This window comes from Cylas formicarius, unplaced genomic scaffold, assembly GCF_029955315.1.
Source record: "Cylas formicarius isolate icCylForm1 unplaced genomic scaffold, icCylForm1.1 PGA_scaffold_2__14_contigs__length_35257938, whole genome shotgun sequence".
In the NCBI taxonomy this organism is placed as follows: domain Eukaryota; kingdom Metazoa; phylum Arthropoda; class Insecta; order Coleoptera; family Brentidae; genus Cylas; species Cylas formicarius.
This window is the reverse complement of record NW_026844319.1, coordinates 9,874,845-9,898,938: the sequence shown is the minus strand read 5'-3', so window position 1 is coordinate 9,898,938 and position 24,094 is coordinate 9,874,845. Positions and strand designations below refer to the sequence as shown.

Here is a 24,094-nt window from a genome sequence, read left to right as displayed (position 1 = left end):
AAATACTTCCTTAGAGCCACATTTATTTGTTCACTGCCGGCAGCGCCACCAACGGTGAATAAACAAAGCTTTTGAAATCATTTGCAATACTAATATGATAAAAATATATATTTATTTAATTTTAAACAGATTTTACATATAAAAATCGAGAACAAATACAAATATAAAAATATGTATATACAAAACATTTTTAATACAAACAGCTCAATAGAAACCCAAAACAATGTCATCTTTATTTTTGGAATGGGATTTAACAAGTATTTCGGATAATGAGCGTTTGGCTGTTCATATTTAGCTTCATTAACTACTTTAAAATAAAGTTAATAATTAATATTGCACCTCAACCATATAAACCGCTTTTCTGAAAGACACCAATGTAATCAATCTTTCTCTCCGCTAATATTTCTAACAGTTATAAACTCATATAGGTGTATAAAGGAAGTCCTTTTCCACTCTTATTTTTTGAATCATTAAAGATATCGAGTGCAAATTTTCATCATATAATTAAGAAAATTGAGTAATTTAATCTAAAAATTTAGTAAACATATTTATCACATTCTTAAAATGTTAACATGGTTCCTAATGGTTTAAAAGGGTGGCATACTTTATACACACACTATTACAGTATTGCAACATCTTGGTATCTTTTAGAGAAGATTTTACACAATCACTTATTTTAAAAATACAAAATGTTGGTGCTGATTTCATATATCATCCATGCACTGCCTGTGATCTGCAAAGAAAAGTAAAAAGTTTCTTTACTTCTAAAAAATCCGTTCTGTTCAAATTTCCGAATCTGTGTTCACAGTATGGACCCTGTATAATGCTAAAATGTACAATTATTTCATCAATTTGTTGTAACAAAACTTGCTCTAACTCTTCCAACTGGTAGGTTAACTATTTAAAAACAATTATAAATTGAATTAAGAAAGGTTATTTAATAAGATGCATTATAGAAATACAGTGCAAACTCCCTATAGCGAAACTCTGTATAAAGTAAAACTCTGTATTCCGAACAAAATTTGTTATACTATTAGGTCTACATACAAAGCTATGTATTAATCCACTGTGTATAACGAATTTCTCACTCTCTATACCAAAAGAAAAAAGGGCACATCAGGTAACAAAGTAAGGAATGTAGGCCGACTTGTAATTAGTAGAGTCTCTTACCCTAATAATCTAATTACCGAGAACCTGGTCGTCCTAAATGTTTTTCTCGTAATAAGCGATTATGTTAATGCCTTTATCGGTATGTATAAAAGCACACCATTGTTTCAATCAGTTCTAATTTGAGTTAGTGAATACGGCGAGCATGGCAAGTAAGCGAAAAATTTTATCTCTAAATGATAAAGTTGCTTTAATTTGGGAGATAGAACGGGGAGAAAAGAAAAGTGATGTGGGACGTCGATACGGACTTACACCGTCGACTGGATCGGTCAATGTTACAGTGGTTCCAACAGCAACGTCTTAAACATGTACCACTCTCTGGACCCATCATAAAATTAAAAGCAGAAAAGGTTGACGAACAGCTTGGCATTATCGATTTCAGGGCTTCGAAAGGATGGTTGGGGTAGTTCAAACACAGACGTGGTATAAATTATGGACAGATAAGTGGCGAACCCAGCGATGTCGACAGAAACATCACTAACGATTGGCTGGAGAAGACGTGGCCAAAACTAGCAGAAAAGTACCCTTCTGACGACATTTCTAATGCTGACGAAAATGGTATTTTTTCCAGAATGATGCCAGATAAAATTCTTATCACACTCCTATCTTCATGCAGGGCTTATTACCGAGACAGAATTCGAACAGGACTTGGAAGATGATCAGCCACTAAGCGAGTGGATAAACCAGTTTCAAACAACAATTACGTTTACAAGTGAGGAGTTGCAAGATTTTATGGTGATAGATCATGATTTGCCTACAACAGCAGACTTGACAGAGGAAGCTATATTACAACAAGCAAGAAAAGGTGAGGAAGAGCACCAAGAGGAAGAAGAAGATGAAGAAGTTGACCTGGCACCACCACCAACCAATCAACAAGCCCTATATTCCGTTAAGCTGCTAGAAAAATTTTTTATCTATCATGGGGAAAATGCTCCTCTCGAAGAAATGGTGAAAATACAAGCCAAAGTATGAGATGCATATTGGCATATTAAAAAAATTCAAAAGAAAATGACCGATTATTTGAAACATTAAATGTAGTTCTTAAATATTTATATAAAATGTTCCTAAGTAGGTGTTAAAATATCTATATAAAATAATTAAATACTACAGAACACATATGAGTATTATTATTTTTTAAGTGCCTATAATTCTTTATAATGAAAAAAAAAGCAGTCCCTTCAATGTCGCTATATAGAGTTTCGACTGTATATTTTTTAAAATTTAAGAAAACAGAAAAAAGTGCTATTAATAAAGAGTTTGGCAAATTGCAAAAAAGCAATCTAGATGTAAAGGATTGACATGAAAAAATACAGCGTGCAATGGAACGCAACAGGTTATTATTTGATTACCGGAGAAGTGGGGACGAATTTGAGGTTAAGTAACATTCAACATTTATTTCAGACAATTACCTGCAAGCTTTATATGCACGTCACCTAGCATACTTTGAATACCACTATCATCATCATCTCTGAGTTTGTATTAACTATTAATATTAGTGTTTCAGGTTAAAACTCACATTTTATTCCACGGTCACACTTTTAGCCAAGTTTCGCGGACAATCCACGTTGCAATTGCGCTTGACGGCGATGTGAAATGACAACAGTTGCAAGGGAATGACAGTTAAAATGCCTTGCAGACAATCGACAGTCTTGGGTATCTCCAGATGGCGGCTGGCGAACGCGATCGTCTCTGCGTCCCCCTCTTCGCATATCAAAATCGGATCTCCGTCACGTGATTTGACCTGCTGAAGCGCGTTCATGCATTTGGTGTAAACGGGATCTCTCATGACGATCATCATGACCGGCATGGTGTTATCAATCAATGCCAATGGTCCGTGTTTAAGTTCACCTGCCATGATACCTTCACTGTGCATGTAAGTTAACTCCTTGACTTTCTGAAAGTTTAAAATTACTTACTTTGGTGTCAGAGAGGCTAGAAATGTTATGGAAATAATTTTAAAAATAGGGAAAAAAATCATAAGAATGTGTCCTGAAACGTACTTACAAAGCGGACTAAAAAGTGTACAGATAGAACTTTGAAATTAGATTTACTTAAATAGGTTGAAATGTCAAAATTGTATTGTATATTATTAAATATACTAGTAAGGGCGACTCGTAAAGGGGGTACCTAGCCACATTATAATAACTACTTCTCAATAAATTCAATTTCTGTGCAATGACGTCTACTTTTTTTGCTTGCTTTTGCTTTTTTGCCTTGAAATCCTGAAATTAATTAAAAAAAAATAAAAACATATAAAAAAAAATACCGCAATAACTCTCTAAAGTCCAGAACGAAATGTCTTAAGCAAATCACATTTCATTATTTTGTGCTGCCCTCTGCAAAATTGCAATGAATTAAATTAAATTAAATATGTTTAAATGTAGGTACTTTTTTCTTATTTTGTTTTCTAAAGTCACTCCCTGTTATTTCCTGACCTTCTGTATTATACGCTTTGTTTTCAAGGTTCCTATAAAATATCGCTTTTTAATTAACTACTCAAAAACCTTATAGCTGATTTTGACAAGATTTGGCACGCTTATTTGTCGTCATGACGTACGCCACTTATGTTTTGAAACAATAAAAAATGAAACTGTTATGTTCCTTCCGTTTTTTCTGTAGCTTTGTTCGGGACTTTCCGAAATATCGATTTTTTATTAATTACTAAAAACTTGATTTTCAAAAAATTGGACAAGCTTACTTGCAGACGTAAGAGACTATTAAAATCAACTTAAAGAATATTTTTATAAATTTTGACGTGTTTATATAAAGAACAGACGTTATTTTAACAGATAAATATGTTGTGAATTCCGAAAAACCCGGTGTAAAGTAACGGAGTATCAATCGTGAACAATATTGCAAAACAAGCCTAAGGTGCTCAAAGTGTTACTAAAAGAGGTGTGGTAACAGCAGCGGATTCATATTTTGAGTCTCTCTCGACCTGTTAACTGGTCAGATTTTTCAAATTATTTTAACTGGGCATGGATACGTATATTATATTTGGTTTTCTAAAAAACCATGTGATAACAGAAGAAAAGAACCAGTTTTCGTGAAATATTGCCGGCTGTCTACCAAAGAAACCTCTGTATAAGGTATTGGTCATAACTTAAGAAGCTATTTCATTGTAGAAATGTTTACTTTGCAATGACCACTTTCAAAAATTATAGCAGGATGTGAATTAAACAGCTGCATCATTCATCAGAGACACTATGCTCAGCCTCCACCTACTTTCAATGGCATAATTTACAAAATGTACATAGCTTAATTGTTAATCTTTGCGTCTTTCCACCATTATTATAACCTCATCCCTATACTATTAATGTTAAAAATGTTCATAAAGAAAAAATTCACTTTGGATGCTATAATTGTTAGCTGATGTGATGTTATACTACTAGCTTCTCTACTTACCAAGGCTCCTTCCAAGCAAGTGGCAAAATTAAATCCTCTGCCCATAATAAGTAGTGACTTCTTATTGTATAGCTCCTCGGCTAGTGCATTTACTTTCTGATCCAGTTTGAGCACGATTCGAATTTGCTCTTGCAAGTTTCTCAGACCCTCGATGATCTTTTCCCGCCTTTTACGCAGCGACAATCTATCCTCGCTCATCACCAAGGCGAACATAACCAAAGATATGAATTGACTGGTGTAGGCTTTGGTGGAAGCAACACCGATCTCCGGTCCGGCGTTTATGTGGACCCCACAGTGCGACTCTCGACAAATTGAGCTTCCCACGGTATTGGTTATTCCGACTATGAGGGCACCGCGTTGCTTGCAGTACCTCAGCGCCATCAAGGTGTCGGCTGTTTCGCCCGACTGAGAGATAAAGAAACAGACGTCGTCTCTAAACACGGGTGTCGTTCTGTCCAAAAAGTCACTGGCCAATTCCACCATGACGGGCAATTCTGTGAGCTCTTCGAGCAATTGGCGGGTAGCGATAGCGCTGTGGTAGCTTGTGCCACAACCGATTAACATCAGTCTTCTGCATCGTTTAATTTCTGGGATGTGTTCTTTGATACCGCCCAAAGTAACAGTCTACAATGATCAAAAATAGTTTTGGGTAGTATACACTAACAAATGTCTAGCAAACTAATATGAGCACTGACGTCATTAACCTCTAACCTCTCGCCCAGTGCATTATCTAGCATCGTAAATTTTCTCATTTTTAATTTGAAATTACTTTGGTTAATAATTATCGTATCAATTCTATTATTGTTATTTCTATAAATCGGAAAGCAATATGTAACACTCACCCCCGTTTCAAAGTTGACACGTCCCCTCATGGTGTTGACAACCGATTCGGGCTGTTCAAAGATCTCTTTTTGCATAAAGTAGTCGTAGTTGCCTTTCATGATCTGCTGCAGTTCCATTTTCAGGGTAGTGATTTCACGAGTGTTAGGGTCGTCTCCGCCGCGTCTAACCCTATGAATACTGAGGACTCCGTTTCTAACAGCCGCCACATCGTCGTCCTAAACGATACGAGAATTTAAACAGTTTCCGCATTAGTTTCTATTGCGTACCTCGAAATAGATAACGCGGTTGGTGTGCTCGATAATGGCAGATGCGTCAGATGCAAAGAAATATTCCACCTGTTTGTCTTCCAAGGGCTCAAATTCAGAAGTGGAACCGGTCCTGGGCAGAGTGGGGTATTCGTTCCGACCGTGTGGTCTGTGTTCTAAAATTAGTCACCAATTAATATGAACATTATTTTGAGAACAATTGGGCCACCACCTCGATGAATTTTTCTAGCGTCATAAAGTGGAATCATCGTTCCTTGGACTTTATAGGTAGGTTTCAATTTAAATACATTTTTGTTAAAAATGTAATTTTTGTTTGTAAATGTCAAATTTTGAGAGGTTGGTGATTTTTTAATATGGAATGCACTGTATGTAATTCAAATTTGTATACCCGCTTGTTTAATTAATTTATTAAATATACATTGGGTCCCAGCTTTAAGCTTGCATCATCTAACGGCCTACCTTGTGTATTTATCAAAAAAACTATTAATTAAAATAATATGACGTAGCTTCCACTCGACTTCAGGTCATATGAAGGTCAACTTCGTTATTTTTCAAGGAAGCATATATTTTTAGATGCTCTATAGCATTGATGAGAGAAAAAGAACTTTTGTGTAAAACTTTTTTTTTTAATTATTTAAAAAAAAATCCTTAAAACCTATAAGTTTAGATGAAACTTTCGAATTTTTACGTTTTACTGTATATGAACGTATATATATAATATATATAATATCGCATAAAAGATTTTACCTGCAGAAGCATTGTCTGATATCCACACACCGCAGATAAATATAGATTATGTCGTAAAGCCTACACAGCACAAAATTCTCCATTAATGTAGGAGATGATTTTTTTTAATTTTTTTAGGACACATCGACACATCGAAAAAATAGGCACTTTTTTGTTTTAACTGCACAGAAAATAATATAGGTCTAAACTCGGAAACATTTCTTAATTATTTATACGATTTACAGTCTAGTTTACATAATATTGCTATTAGTATTATTATAACAGAATAAACATAAAATAGACTCTCCGAAGCATTATTTCATTGTGTAAGATAAAAAGTCATCTCATACATTAGAATACTCATCATTGTTATATAGTATTAATTTAACGTTACAGTATTTATTTCAGTACATGATTGCCTTCACCATTTTTTAAATTAATATAGTAAAAAAAAAGAAAAAGCAAATAACCAAATTCCTGAAGCCGCTCCACTTACCTTAGACATTAGAAATGTGTGTCATTCACCCCCAAATACTGTAAGTCCCAATACCACAAATATGGAGGCCAAGCTTAAAAGCGATGTAAGTAAAATAATAAAGAATGGATAAATAGTAAAAGATTACTACCTGGATTTGGGTCTGTTTCGGCTGCAAGGGTCCCCGGGAAAATAAAACGAAAAAAAAACAAACCAAACATTAAAAAAGAAAATAACAAACTAAAAATAAACAAATTCAACTTTACTAATGGGTTCGTTTATAAAACAAATAGGAAGGAAAACTAGTAGGTAATGTTCAAATATTTTCGTATTTTTAACCCTTTAATAAAGTTGAAAAAGCGACTAAACAAAACAAGTACAACCACGTTTTTTCTAATATTTGCATTTGCATTTGGCGTTTATCAATGTTTTAAATCTGCAGTTAACACGACAATATAATGGATGTTTATCTGTTTGTGATAACCCAGGAATAAATAAATTTTTAGGTGACAAACAACAGCAACGGTCACATTCAATTATTAGTATATATATGGTCAATACTATAAGTAATTAGATAAAGCGTTTATCTTAATTTTTCGATTACGCGGCAATGCATCTTAAGGTATCATACACACGAGTCTTAAATTTGTGGAAAATTTGGGAATACTATCCGGGAATGTATGGTAAATCCTTGGGAATGTATGGTAAATCCTTTTAAAATTTGCACTTTACTTCAACATATTACAATGTTACAAAAGATAGTCAATAAACGTGCCGATAAATTTAAACAGAAAAAGCGTTATATTATGATTTCGTTCATTTCCCTCGAGTCGCTTTAAACATCAAAATCGCGATTTACATTACGGTGACATTTGCATATTGCACAACCGCAAATTCCGTATTTTTAAAAACGATAGATAAGGTTTCACTGAAATGAACGAAATAATATAAATAAGACAATCCAGTACCCAGTAGTATTAGCATAGGAAATAATTATATATACCTTTTGGTGAGATTGGAGGTTCGTCTACGATTGCCACAGTCCGCAAGAAGGAACAAAGTACCAAAACAAACAATTGGTTAATTAATAAACATCAGAAATACAAAAAAGGATCAATACACAGACTTGTCAGAAATGTTATTTACAATGACAATATTATGGATAATATAGTGATTATTGGCGTAAATTATCACAATATAACAGAAATGTTATTACAATCTAGTAAAGAAACATATATGTTAGTAAGTTTACAAAGCACGTTCTAAACATAATCATGCATTTTAACAGAACTGCCAAAACTACAAAATTAAAAGGAGACACCCAACCCACCTAAATTTTTAAAGTTTTGTCCCACACAGAACTACCAAGACTTGGTAATAAAATGAGAGCAAGAGTGCAACAGAAGCGTTCTTACCCTTTCCGTATAATATGGGCACATGGTCCGTGGCTAGTCTCGTTTTGGTCTTTATACCGACCAATAAGGGCGAACCCCGTCTTGTCGCCACGCATTCGCCAGGGAAGTACTTGGACTTGAAGCAAAGCGCGAATGCTCCCTCCTGGAATTTTGTATTTCTTAGGAAAGACATAACCTCACACTCTGATAGCACGCCGTTTTTAGGTTTGAAGTTATGTCTGATTTTGTGTTCCTTAATCGACCTTACATTGCTACTCCGGCCCAAAAAAATTGGGGCGCTTCTAAAAGGGCACTCCCCGTTTTCAACTAACCAAAACGAATGTCAGTGTAATGATAAAATTTGCATTTGTAAGAAATCGGTGTAACTTTTTTGATAGAGAAAATTTTGTGTTTGTATGAAAACATATCTCGACAATTTCACAAAACTATTAAAAAAAAGTAACCAAAGTTATAAAAATAAAACCGCTTATTCTTGTTGTTTGTTGTTAAGCTATGTTGCTATTCATTTTATTTGACCTTAAAGCTATAAAAGACATCGGGCGGGACTGTCTAAGAAGACTTTCTTATCTTTTAATTCGATGCAGTGGTTTTAATATAATATGCGAAGGACATAAATAGCCCGTACCAAATATGTATAACGTTATATTACTTTAAAATATTTGACACTACCGGTCTGTCCCAATTGTGTTTGCAAATTGTTTTTGAGAAATCGGGTATATTTTATCAATCCCTAAAAAATGTTATCGCGTATTCGACAGTAAGTCCGTTAAGTTCCTTGTACTGATCCAAATTGTTTAAAAATTGAGGAAAATATTTATTTAAACATAAAATAAAATATATGCTTAACCCACACACCTGTCTAATTTGAAATGAATCTGTTGTATTTATATTTGATATTATGATAACATATTGGCTTTTGGATTGATACTGACATTTTATATTTACATTTTCCCAATGTCGCCTATTATAAAATACAAAATAAAAAATGCAACACATGCCTGTAATGTGTCCCAAAAGAAGAATGTTATCTACACAGTAAATAATAATTAACAGATAAGAAAATCAAACAATCACCTATTATAGAGCTCTAGAAAAAATATAATTTTAATTAGTCATGTTCAACGCAACATAAATTTGCAGTGCAGTAAATATTTGGATAAAATCTTGTTACAATATAATTTGGTTTTGGTTAGTTGGAAAATTCGGAGTATTTTTTTAATTTAGCGAGAGCAACAGAAACTTCAAAAAAGTAAACTACGTTTCCCCTTCTTTTTCACGCTATCTATCCGGTTCCATTACCTATTGAAATATTTGATTAAATTCGTTATAGAATGTCTGTTATCTGACATCCATACATCATAAAGTGACAACTTAACACTTGAAACTATCAAAATTTGAAAAATTGCCATTTTTATAAAGGAATTTTAATTTAAAAATGTATATTTTCAATTTTCACGCTTTGTCATATTTTTCTGTTCGATAACAACAAAGGTTTCAATGTTTAGCGATTTTTAAAAAATTTTAATATTTTCAATTTAAAAAATACATTTTTCTACTCCCTACTCAATTATGCACTAATCAAGCATGCTGCAAGCGTCAGCTTGGTTGCCTAAGCTCACCAGTCACTTCTGACCTGTCCGTTACTGTAATCACGAGGTTGGGAGCGATCGAATGTTTTCCGCAGAATTTAGTCATGGTATTTTGACGTTTGTCGTACGCCACGCATTGAATATATTTTTGAAACTTGTTGCATATAACACTATTACATAAGTGTAATAAAATATCTTTTTAATTTTTATAGTCAGCGTGCTGCCACTAGGCAACTATTTAATAAAAAATTATGCATGCTTCGTCAAATCATGTGATCAAAAATGAATGAAGGATATCAATAAAGAAAATGGGTTAAATAGATCAAAAGCTAGAAGAACAGAATCGAAGAAAACGTAACTTTTAAAACTGGCGTTATTTGGTAAGGTAGCACAAAATCAAAAGCCCATTTTCATGGATATTATTTTTTAATTACAGGCTTTCAGATTTCTTTGGACTGCTGACATCACCTTTATTTTCTCTTCTAGAGACCATATTGTGTTTTTAATCCCAAAAATAGTTTGTTCTGATTTCAATGATAAAGACAAATTTATTATTTATTATTATTGTAGTCTTCATACCACCCACAATATTTTAAACCAGAAAAAACACTTGAGTTTACTTTATTAATTTACACTTTGGTTAGTTTATTGCTAGTGCTTAGCTGCCAAATTGTAAATCGATTCGTCAAGTGAGCAGTGTTAAGTGACAAGTTCATGTAAATCGGATATTTCTCAACTGAAGTACAACGAAATATGTTAAATCTTAATTATGCAATTCTCGGCACATTAATATCTGACACCTAATAAGCTCACTTTGAAATTTAGATAAATCAGTCTGTACTTTTTATTTGACATTTAGTTTCGCTTGTAAGTGTAACTTCCATTTCGCTTCCGAATATTCAAAAATATTTAAAAGAACCTAGTCGACGAAATAACGTCATATTGGGTGTAACGGCGAAAATTGTCCAGCCTTCTAATATGCAACCTACTTACCCGCATAGCGTTGACAGTTGATGTCAGTAATTCTTCGAAGCTTAAAGTTATCAACGTGCTGTGAACTAAAAGGCGCAACAGAGAACGCTCAAAAAAGGAAGTGTCAAGTAAAGTGTTCAGCGTAGAGAAGAATCTGCCATAGCAGCTGCTTTAGACGGAAGTTTAAACACTTAATCTATAAATGTACAAATCATTTTTAACCCCCGTTTACATCAGGTTTCTCATTCTACTATTGCAACAATTGGGAGAACACGGTAAAAAATCGACCATTGACCAGTCTTTACTGAAGTGGATCAAAAATCAGAGAAGTCACAACATGCCCATTAATGGACCAGTTTCAAGCCAACGAACCAGCTTCAAAAATTGTAGTGCAAAAATTTCAAGTGTTCAGTTGGTTATCTACAAAAAAAGCGCAAACGGCCCTCTATGTCTTGGGGGAAATTTTCAGGTGAAGCGACTGCCGTTTTCGAGACTGTCCGTGATAATTGGTTAAAAAACGTTTGACCTAAAATCAGAGAAGGATACCAAGATAGCGATATATTCAATATAGATGAAACTGATCTATTTTTCAAAAGGATCGAATAACTCTCCTACTAACAGCATAGATGACAGAGACAGAAAGGTTAAAATCAATCGTTATTAGTAAGGCGAAAAATACATTTGAGAAACATAAAGACTTTGCCCATGACATATGAGAACAACAGAAAAGCGTGGATGAAAGGTGCACTGTTAGAAAAAAATGATTTAAAGTTTACTGCACAAAAGAGAAAGATTCTGCTTGTACAAAATTTAAAGGCAATGAAGTTAAGTCAGCACCACAGCTATTCTCAAACCTTTAGATGAAGGTGATATCTCAGCCCCAAAAATCATTTTCGAAAGACCCAAAATGATATCCCTGCTGAAGACGATTGAAGAAATTTCGTCAATATCAAGATGATAATGAAAATATTGTAGAAGATCCACCAACAGCTAAAGGAGCTCTAAACGCAATCCAATACATTAGAAAATATTTTTCTTTCCACAACGAACCAGAAAATGATGTCAAAAATTCATTCATTCAAGACAAAATTAAAATGACTGCTTTATTTTCTGTTGGCTAATAACCCATTGAAGATAACGTTTTTCGGTACAACCTAATAGTGTCAGATGCCTCGTGGGATACATTATTCTGTTCATCTTAAAGAAAAAAATATTATTATAGAAGCCTATAAAGCTGGAATACCACAAAAAACAATAAAGGAACCATTAGGGTGACAAAACAAGTTGTTTCAAAACTAATACAAAGTTTTCGGCCCCGTGGAAGGATTATAAACTTGAAGCGAGGAGAAAAAAAAACTACGAATACGAATACATTAATCAAAGCTGTCCACGGTTATCTGCAAGTCAGATTTTAGCAGAATTGGGTACAGAAGGGGTGCCTTCGAGAACCATCCAACGTCGTTTGGTGAAAGCGGCACTTCCTGGAAGAAGCCAAGCAAATAATCCTATCGAATAGGCCCTATTCATAAAATTGATACTAAATTGGATCAACTTTCATATAATGCTATAAAAGAAGTTAGACTGCCATATGCTGAATGGGCAATGCCGGATTTAAACCCGACAGAGAACCTATGAAAGATCGTTAAAAAAAAATTCGCTCTAAAAAAATTCAAGAAATCCAAAATACTTGCAAGCCATGAAAAAAATTCAAATCTGATCTGCTCGGTGCCAAAAAGATGCTAGCCGATTATTGTGAATAAAGGGTGGACCAAATACTGACTTCCAATTAGTAATTTGTCACTTTAATATTAAGCAGGTTAGAAGCTTTAATTTTGTCGCGGTAAACAGGAAGTTGGTTTTTTATTTTTAATGCATGTGGCATATTTGTCAATAGTCGTTGATTGCTCATACCAATACTTATTTAGGACATCATTCCAGTATTTTTGTCCGATACTGTGCATATGTATGTTTTTCTTATATTATAATTTTGACCAGTGTTGTAATGACGTAATGTTCTAGGTCCCAAAGATGCCGTTCTAACCGATATCTACTGTACATTTGGGGAAGGTATGTAAATAATTATTTAACCGCTTTGCTTATTACTTACCAATTGCTGAACCACATTCTCTACAAGCTCTCTAAACGAAAAATTCGGATGTTTCTGATAGAAATGGTAAATCAGTTTCGCAATGATCTCGGTATCGGTTTCGCTTTCAAACCGGAACCCTTTCTGCTCTAGAAACGTCTTGACCTCCTTGTAGTTGGTAACGATTCCGTTGTGAACAACCACGAAAGAATTGTGTTCGTCTGAACGTTGGGGGTGGGAGTTGATCTCGTTGGGGACTCCGTGAGTCGCCCAACGGGTGTGTGCGATGCCGCAGTGCGTTTCCAATAACGCGTCGAAATTTAGCTTCTCTGCAACTAACGGTGTCACTTGTTAGGATTGAGACAGCTGACGAAAATGTTTCGAGGTACCATGTTTAATCGCCTCTTCTAGTACGGCGACCTTGCCGCATTGCTTGATGAGGGCGATGGCCGTCTCATCTGAAGAATCCACCGCGATGCCTTAAAAAAAGGGTCAATCAGTGTTACCGAAAACGGATAAGGCAGTTCGCATACCTGCAGAGTCATAGCCCCTGTATTCCAATCGTTTTAGACCGTTGACCAGCAATTCCAAGATCTCTAACCTTTTCTTTGGGGTTAAGTAGTTCAGGTATGCAAATATTCCTAAAAGAAATGGAGACTTTTATGCATTCACATTATACAGTTTACTTTATGTTGTACAGGATGCCACGATCATCTTTGTCAGAAGCTGGATTTACGAAAATCAGTTAAAGACAAAGGATTCTTGTTTTTAAAGAAACGTTTCTGATTATGTATGCAGGCTCAAGGGCTAAGATCAGTTTTTAGTAATTAAATGTAGCAGCCTACATTACAAAATTTGAAAATGTTATAAGTATATTTTGCAAAACTGCTAATTTTTACTTAAAGGATTAATGATACCTTAATATTTTATTTCATTTATTTAGTGTGGATATCAATTATACAATGAAAATAAATATTAATATAAAATATGGAACAAATTCATTTAAAAATGAAAATTTTTTCTTACGCATTTTTTGTAGTAACTAGAAAATATACAGGATGCGATAAAAAGTAGATGTAGAAATGTAAAAGTAGAAAGTTAGCATATTATTTATATCATCTCTTACTTTTTATGAGTATTTCTGGTAGTAAACAAATGAAGTTCAGAGAACTGAAATTTTAATTTTTATTGGATATGGTGACAAAACGAGAACTCTGAAGTTTGTAATTTGCTTAACGCAAATATCCAGAAAGACCTTTTACAAGATCCACAGCGAGTAAAATTGAGAAAAAAATTGATCGAAGCAGGGCGTGTAAAAGAAATTTTTGTATTAGGTGTAGAACATGCTCACCCTTAACTGCTTTAACAACCCTTCCAAAACATTACTCAGGATATTTTCATTAATTGAGCCCTATTTTGCATCTAATTTTAAATCATCACAATTTTGTGGTTTTAAAAATTCCGTCGAGATCTTGCAGTCCATTCTATTAATTCCCTTCAGCCAACACATTGTTTGGGAAAAATCGCATTTAAATATCGACGCACTTGTGGAGCAAAATGTGGAGGAGCACCACCCTGTTCAAACCAAATCTGTCTATATAGTATATCAGGTTCATTTGAATGTGGGAAAGAAACTGCGAGAGTACAAATTAAGATATTGATATCCACGAAATAAGGTGAAATAATTTTATTATTCAAAATCCCTTCCCAACATTTATTTAATCCATCGGGGATTATTTATACTCCAACATTTACAATTTTGTTTATTTAAAAAACCTAGTTCATTGCTAAATACTATCTAACGATGAAAAAATGGATTTAAGTTGCACATTTGCATCATAGTTTCACAAAAGTATAGTATGCGCCTAATATCATTATTCGAAATTATTTCAGAAGATGCACGATGGGGATTATCCTCAATTTCTAATAAAATATTTAATCTTGTGTTCTCATTAGACGAACTGGCCGTAGCCGATCTTTTCCATGCCATTGTGAATCTTATAATCGGTCTCTCTGGTTCTTTTGCCTTAAACAAATTATAAACTTAATAAAATAAGATTTAATTAATTACAATTAAAATTTCAATTCTGTGGGTTTCATTTTTTTTCAATTATGTGTTGTATTCTTTTGCTTACAAAAGGTAAGATAGGAAATGTGACCATTTATTTTTTGACTCAAAACGAAATATTGGTTTATTTAAGTCAAATCATAGGTAGTCAATGAAAAAAACAACTCTTTTTTAAAGTTATTTATTAAGAAAAAGTTAGTTGGCCTACAAGTTACGAATCAAAATATTTGGTTATATTTATACATATATTTACATACATTACATTACATATTATACATATATTTATAAACACAAATTTGCTTCAATAGAGCTGTTGACGATTTCAAGTAAGAATGAAACTCTTGACACGTTTTTCTTATATTCACCTTAATTTCAACATCGCCTTGAGGGCGGAAATTTGTAACTGTTTTTTTTTCAGATGTCCACAATTTGTTCATAATAGAAAATACTCTTTCTACTGGAGCATTTGCCCGTATATTACATTCATTCATTTCATATAATCAATTACAATAGAAAAGTTTTCATGCTGAAGATTGTTGGTGCGAATGTGTTTGAATACTTGCCAACGGGTTTTTGTGTTCCATTCCGTTATTTTTTGTGATATAATGTAATTAAGAATTAATGAAAATATCGTCAAAAACTTCGGTAACTTTATTACAGTCAATATATTGCTTTTGAATAAATACATCCATCTATTTCTTTGGTAAGAAAGCAAGTCCACTGCTCCAGATATTAACGGCTTGTTTTATCAAATTTTGTAGCCGTCCTTATATCGTACAGGATATTCTACATGAAACATGCGTGAAATTTGACACAGACTTTGAAAATGGATTTGTTGGAATTGGAATGTTTTCTATTTAAAAAAAGAAAATTGGTATCGACATTTGATCCACCCTTTATATTTTCTGTTTACTGCAAGAAAAAAATTAAGATCGATGTGTATAATCACTGTATAAGTTAGTTATTTTAGATTGGTGACAAAAAATAAGGGTAACTTTGTATAATGGTTATACCTATCTGTCGTTATTGAAACGCTCTTAAATTATATTTATTTGAAAAATTTTTGGAATACATTTGATAAGAAACATTGTAAATATTATATATTATATTGTACTATTCAGTACAATATGAATTGATATCTGAAGAAAACTTTACATATATAATTTAGTTACGAGTTCCTTTAGGCACGAGCGGAGTGAGTGTTTAATAAATGAATGTCGGGAGAAGTTTATAAACGCGTTAGTAGTCTTTTTAAAAATTATAAATATAAAAAACATATGTGGTTAGTAAAGATTTTAAATACTTTTTGAATTTCTTTTGGTTTACATCTGTAATTTCAGCGGCAAGCATATTGTATTATGTTTGCTTGGAACGAGAATGTGATTTTTTATAGCATTAGTTATTAATTTTTTTAACTGAAACTTATCTTTCTTTCTTGTCGAGTGACAATGAATGTCAAATCTTGTTTGAAAATTTTGTTTCTTTTTATGTATGTAAATTAATAGTTTAAGTAAATAAATATCTGTTAGACTTAAATTTTTCTTTTAAAACATATCGGTATGAGTCCATTCGTTTTAACTTTATGAAACGAATTATTCATTTTTGTTAGACAAACATTCCTTTCGAGTCTACTGCCCAACTGAAACTTATGATATTGAAACGATATTCGATATAAAAAATTTTTGCTATACATATGCTAAGCAAAATTGAAAGAATCTATTGTACTACGTAATATATGAGTAATATATATTTAAGAAAGAATATTAATATGGCAACATATAAACTATTAAGTTTTTTTCAGGCATAGTCTCTGCACACAAACTCGTGACCAAAATACTGGAAATGTTCGAATTGGCTCGCGACAGTGCTTCATAAAACTGACGTTCGTCTGATCAATGCGCAACGGATATTTTAGAGCAGGGAAAAGAAAAGATATTTTTTTGAAATTGAAGATTATAAAGTTTATTTTTATTTCGATATTATTTTACCAATCAATGGAGTTACTTATTTTCTCGGAAAAGTGACATGTTAGTTAAATACAATAGCGTTGAAAAATTCTATAGTCACATTTTAAAATATTTATAAATATTTTCTAACCAAATGTTTATCTCTATTTTCATTCCTGCAAAACCGTTGAACATTTAACGATTATTTTAGTTCGTACGAGGATGAGCGTGAACTTCTTTTTGATAATACGCTGCTACTTTCGCTTTCGCGCCGCGGATAATTAAAATCGTTTTGAAATGGCTTATAAATGTGGCGACCTTGGCATTCTCGGCAAAAGGACAAAAGGTAAAAACGTGTTTCGCAATAAATTCACTGTTAAATTTTTTTAATACCGATGGTTGGGAGTGGAAACGCCACCCTGAAGTTGAGTCTAAATTGTGACAATAAACAAATTCTCGAAACATTAGTGTTTCCTATTAGTAAGAAGCTAATGCTGTTTCTGTCCAACTTTGCAGAAAAATATATTAGTAGAACTAAGTGCACCCTCCTGAACCAATCGAGTTTCGGCTAAATTAGGCTATCTTCATTGTCAAGCAAGTACTCCGGGCATTTACAGTGAGACAAAGGGACTAAAAGTTTGGGAAAGTAACATGGAAAAGTCAACAAACAACTCATTGCGGATAGAAATATAAATAATAATATATAATATAAATATAGAAGATAGAAATAGAATATAGAATAGGTTTTGGAAAAGGCTAGGAAAAATTAAAAAAATTATCTATTTTAAATATTATAATACTTTTAAAGTTCAGTGATTTTTTTTTTAATACATTGTGTTCAACCTTGGGAAAAACCTTATATATTTGTGTTTCGATTCACATTTGAGATTAATTACTCAAAAATGGATTAAGCAGTATTAACTTGGATATTTTTTGCCCTAAATATAAGTATAAATATACGATGTCACCAATTTGTATAGTTTTACAACATAAATGTTGAGTTTTATGTGAGTTCGAAAGTCCCTATTTACTTGGATTTAAACAGCAACGTCAGCAAAATTTTGTAGAAAACGGTGTTTCAGTATCCATTGTCAGATTCTACTGCTAATAAAAATGTTGGGATTTTGAAACTTGAAAATAGTAAAAAAAAACGGAGTTCACGAAATATTTGAACGTACCATCTCTTATTTCTAACTCTATTATAATATTATTTTATATTTATAACTCTATAGACCTATGCCAAATCACAACTCTCATCGACACAAATAATAAAAAAGCGTGGTATGAATCTCTAAAAATCGCAAAAAAAAACTAAAAATCGATCGTAACCGCTTAAAAACCCAATCAGGCATAATACGAATCTGTTGCGTGGTTAAATGTTTAGAGAACTGCGAATGGAGCCGGCAAAGAAAACGAAGAAGAAATACAAGTGTCGATGGGTTAGATAAAGATGCAAATATAAATCCGCCCGTAGTCCGGTGCAGTAAGTAAAAATAAGTATTTGTATTTGGTAAATTGTTAGTTTGCGTATTGACCCCAAAATTTAAAAGCTTCAATTAAATTAAATTAAAAGTTTAGTAGATCCCACCCATAGAAAATAGCTTAAGTGTTCCAACTATGTACAACTGTGCAGCTGCAATATTTGCTGTTATTTTTTCTGTACGTACATACGCTTGAAAGTTTTATATTGTTATAATTTTGTTAAAATTAAAGGTTGTGATGTTCTCGTCTTGAAGGCTGGTTTTGATGCATAAAGCGGATCACCGTAAGGTAGCAGCTACATGCAAAATTTTAGCAGCAGCTTAAAAGACGTTAGCTTAACCTAACCTCTTAAAAATTTAATACGCATTTCCAAACTGTTCATAGTTCATAATGGATGATAAAATGGATTAGAAAGCTAGATGAATTCACTAATTTAAACCATAAGGTTGCAGTGTTATTAGAAGAATTAGTAGGAAACTGCTCCACAGATACAGCCGCTGTGGAAACTATTGGTCCTGAAGGATTTAAAACTAAGTTGCAGAACAGAAGTGCCGAAATATAGCGAACAAGAGTATGTTGCACATTTTCATATAAGTCCTTCAATCATGCAGGCAAATTTATTTCATTTTTATAATTAAGTTTATCCATATTTATAAATGGTACTTGCTTGTACACTATTTTATTTTTGAAATAAAATGGGATTAAAATATTAATATAACAATAGTTAAAGTCTTTTTATTACAAATGTCGACAATTTACCCCTTTTCTTCCAGAAATTGATTGAACGGCTTAAAGAAAAATGACCCTTATTCTGGAAAAAAGGAAGAATTTACCGCTTTTCTTTCTTCCAGAAATTGATTGAACATTTTAAAGAAAAATGACCCTTATTCTGAAAAAACGGAAGGAACCAGGAACTTTTATGATCCTTTGGTCAAGTAAAAGGTAAATTTAGGAGACTGCAGTACTTGGAGTAAGAAAAATATTTTACAACTTTATTTTATCAAATGAGCCCCTTTAACATGAATGTCTTTATTTGAATGTTATTGAAACTTTAGATTTAGAAACACCTAATGGTACTGAAAAGAGCAATGCAATTTGTCATTATTTATCAACCCTGTAATTAGGCTAGATGGGGCACCGTTTAAGAATATTTTATAACTTAACCTCTTGCTGGCCAGAAATTTATTAAGTTTGATTTCATTTATTTTTTTATTGTGTTATTTATACGTTTTTAATTAAATAAAAATTTAATGTCATCAGTTCAGAGTATTTATTTTAATTTATACATGAAATGTACCTTTTTAAATGAAGGTACATTAACACAAAAGATAAAGTAGGAATAAACAAATACAATTCTCACTATGCACCATTAAACCAAATAAACTTCTAATGGGAATAACTATAACTATTATAATGGAACACTTAAGATAAAATATTTTAAACATAATTAGTATACCCTCCTCAACAATTTAGACTCAACAAAAAAATTAGTTTAAATCCATATCTGGATAGCATGCAAAAAAGGTGTATTTTTTTTAGATTAAAATAATCTCTGAATAAATTATTTGTCTCCTGTTGAGTAATGTTTGATTCCTTTATAAGAATTTTTAGTTCCTATATCCTGTCTGTGTGGCTATCTACCTTAAGTTCATTTCCTCTGCTTTATATCTTCTCTTGTTACTTTTAACATTAGACTTTTGAGTAGTAGACTGTGTAGACTGTGTGCACTGCTAACAACAGAAGCAGCCAAAAAATAGAAGCTACATTTTTTTCCCGCTGCTTTAAAAAACGGATCCAGGTAGCGCAACTGTCAACGTCATAATCTGTCAAAAACCTTGCAGCCGCTAGAAAACTAGATTGCGGCGGACACACCTATTTTCTACTAACCAAAACATTATCTTCAAAAAGTGCTACATTCGTGAATACCAACGGCATTCGCAGTCATAGATAAAAAACTTATATTGGTTAGTTTTAGTTCGCAACTGGCGAGAGAAAAGCACAGTATATAAGACTCTTTTGCCAAAATGTATTTAACAGTTAGCGAGTGTACTATGCTGTGCTCAAATTTAAAAAAATGCCTAATAACTTGTGCTTTTTAACAAAGAAAATGAAATGAAATTATGAAAAATTATTTCAGGCTTCGATTTTTGATGCTTAATATAAGAAAATATGAATAATAATATAATTACTAACACTAAATTCAATCCTTTGAATTGATTAAACTGATGCAGAATTTTGGCAATATGAAAAGATCTTGGCGTAGGTTTGCGAGGTCGTAAAACAATTCGCATGTCGCGATTCACCTTGCATTGGTGCTACGAGTCCTCACCCAAACAAACCAGTTAGCGTTTTCTGCGGAGGTCAAGTTTTCTCGGTCTTCTATTACCGTCACATTAATAAGTAGCGACGGAAAGAATAGAAAGTATACGAAAATCAGAAAATGAGTTGCAAGAAACGCGTAACCTAAACGTTAACCTTGAACGTTCTGCATTTGCTGGTACGTCAAACCGAATCCATACGAATCCAGTTCACCGTCAAATCAAATAAGGAAATATACTATTATACCTACACCCAGAAACATATACTTTTACCGGAGACTATAGGGTGCGCCAAGATGGCTACAAGCTTTATGACTTTTATTTTACATTAAACTCTTAATTACATATTCATACAGTATTTAACGAACAAAGCTGAAATATTAAAAATTGGTTTAAATGTAAATTTATGATTGTGATGGTTATAAAAGAGGTATAACTCACCATCCCACAAAGTCATAAGTATTATTGAGACAAATAAGCTCTGAAACTCAGCTCTTATTAACACTTGACTGATATCACTTATACTATATTATGTACATTGAATAAATTATATCAAAAGGTAACAAAAGATTGGTCTATCTCAAAAATATTTTTCTCCCAGGTTTGTGCTGCATACTTATAACATTTGGAACTTGCGCCACTAGGTATAGCTGAGTAATTGGATTTTTCAAAAGCCCAAGCATCTATGTATCTGCTGAAAATTTTCTCCGTTCTCAAAACGCAGCCTGAATCCAAAAAAATTACAAAATTTTAATTCTAGTGTGATAATCATCTGGCCTGGATACATTTATTTCTGATTGCTCTGTAAGTTTTACATACCAACCCCGCGAAAGCAAAAGGAATAAATTTAGTTACAAAATACAAAACTCTTGTCATTTAAACTTCCTCGCAGGTTTAATATTAACGAAAGTAGCCATTTATGAATTTATGAGAAGTCCAATAGTAATATTGTGTATTATGGCACGAGGTGAGGCTTAAAACCACAATTAATGCAGTAATAAAATAACAGAAAGTGTAGCTAGAAGCCAACAACATAAATTGTCTACATTTGCCACAAATAAAGCCTTCAACTAATTAAATTCCTTAAGAATTAAGATATTCAAATTGTTAGCAACAAATGCATTGAAATATTAAATTCCATTATTACTAAAAAATTTCATTGTTACTAAAAATTATATTTAAAAAATGTTTGTCTAATATTATAATTCCAGAAGAGAACTTAACATTCATACAGAGTACATCATATCTGATGCTTAAAAGCAATAAAACAAAATATCAAATAACTTGGTATTTTGATTGCTTTCCTACACGGTGATACTTTCGTACATCGTAGACTTTCACTTTTAAGATAATTCTAAAAGTTTGCTTACCTGCGTTTGTTCTAATAGACTATCAATTTATAACGGATCGATAATTAGGCAAATATTGAAACGAAATTGCTTACATAATTCAGATTTTGCAACGAAAAATGTTGCCCCATATTTTTCCATCCGAAAAGAGAAATTATGGCAATGTTTTTAAGTTTACGTGGACGTATATTTTATCACTAAATTGCGCCATATCGACAATGGCTTCAACCGCAAAAATGTTTTTTGCCAATTACACTATGTCAATTGATTGGCAAATAGTAATGAAAAGCAAAATTCGAAAACTCCAGTAGATCAAGCGCGATCATCCCCGAAAACGATCGAGGTTACGTACATGAAAAATTGGGTACAGTAACTTACCACACATGATTCAGTTTTTAGAAGCTTAAAGCACCACACTCCATACACACTATACAACAAACTAATGCCAAAAGTTTATATACAGCTTTTTATATATGAATAACCTGCAAGTGCAAAGGAACTGTCAAATCGTTAAAGTCGCAGCTGCGTTGCCACGTTTCCGCCGGTTTACGCGCTTTATCTTTATCCCGGACCACGAGTTTGATAAGAATTTTTCGTCATCGGATTAACGAGATTTGGTGCTGATAACATAATGTTGAATTCACATTTTTTAAACCAAGAGAGATAAAAAAAGTTCATTAAACACGTGTTTATTTAGGAACGAGCGAAGTAAGTGTGTTTAATAAACGAGAAGATATCTGAACAATTTTTGTTACCATTCGTTACTGGGTGCGTTTTTGCAAAAACTCACGAATATATTTAATACACAACCGTCCACCTAATAGAGTCATTTCCGAAATTACTGTTGTGATAAACCGTTTATCTGTTGCAACATTGCTAAATCAAAAAAGACATTCCTTACAAGTCATATCACTATGCTTATGGGTTATGTGCAACGAAATATTAGCAAGACATTCTTTGAATTTATATTAAGTTAAATTTATGATTTAACTATGCTTTTAAAAACATATTGGTGTATTGGTCATGTCCAGCACTGGCAACATTGTCTCAGCTTGTCAAGACATTCGCATCGCTTTGAAAAGAATGCAATGCTCTCTCTCGATTAGAAGCGACAAATGTCAAAATATCATGAATTTTTGATCTACTGAAAACATGCGGTCCCTTCTAAACCATGACTAAAGTACCGGAAACAATCGAAGTGGCTCGTGACAGTGTCCAATGAACTGACACTATGCCCATGCCTGATATGGCATAATTGGGCATTTTAGAGCAGGAAGTAAAAAAATAAAGTTAAAATAGATCAATCAGAATTCTTACGAAATCACCACCGTTTAAGTGGTCCGGTGTTTTTTTCGTTAATAGATTAGGATCAAGATTCAGTTGTTGGTGTATTTAATGCCTAAATCTAATATCGATGGATTATCTGTATAACTTACACTGCATCGTACGTGTTTCATGACAATGTAAATCCCGCTTGAAGTGGTTTGTTTTTGTAAACGGAAGGCCAAAGTGCAAATATTTTTAGGAAGTGGGAATTCCTGGAAAAAATTACTGGCTCCGCATTAAATCGACCTCCTATATACAAAAATGTTTAAGCATAATTGTGATGTGATTGATGATCCAAAATACCAAAATAGCATTAATAAAGTGAGACTATTTAATATGTACATCGTCGGGCCGTACTTGGGATCCTATGTGGATGTATGGTCTGTTCATAGATATAAGAAAGTGGCCAATTGCTTTTGAATGGGTGGTCATTAACATACAATGCAACAAGATTATTACCTAAAGTTTCGGAATTTACATTCGGGTAAAATTGTGGTCCGTAATAGAATATAATTTTACCTGTGTTTAATATTCTTTGGTTTGGTATACTTCTTAGTTTAAGTTTATTAGTAATCATGCTTAATTTGTGTGTACTACAGCGATGCTGACATTATCTCGACTTTAGATGAAAGTGATCAAGATATAATACGGCGTAAAATTT

General features: G+C 32.9%; 1 protein-coding gene across 3 annotated transcripts; it reads right to left on the bottom strand.

The window, feature by feature from the left end:
- Positions 1–80: 80 nt before the first annotated feature.
- Positions 81–22,619, bottom strand: LOC132697909 (glutamine--fructose-6-phosphate aminotransferase [isomerizing] 2-like). Of its 3 annotated transcripts, XM_060663666.1 has the most exons (12): positions 22,486–22,619; positions 13,478–13,585; positions 13,334–13,423; positions 12,966–13,279; positions 8,298–8,439; positions 7,886–7,909; positions 7,034–7,054; positions 5,682–5,836; positions 5,415–5,630; positions 4,573–5,196; positions 2,684–3,061; positions 81–733 (listed from the first exon to the last, which is right to left on the bottom strand). In XM_060663666.1, the coding sequence occupies exons 1-11, from the start codon at positions 22,490–22,492 to the stop codon at positions 2,687–2,689; spliced, it is 2,076 nt and encodes a 691-aa protein (XP_060519649.1). In that variant the 5' UTR covers positions 22,493–22,619; the 3' UTR covers positions 81–733; positions 2,684–2,686. The 3 variants fall into 3 exon arrangements, with proteins under 3 accessions (XP_060519649.1, XP_060519650.1, XP_060519651.1); XM_060663667.1 differs by lacking the exon at positions 7,034–7,054; XM_060663668.1 differs by lacking the exons at positions 7,034–7,054; positions 7,886–7,909.
- Between the last annotated feature and the right edge of the window lie 1,475 nt (positions 22,620–24,094).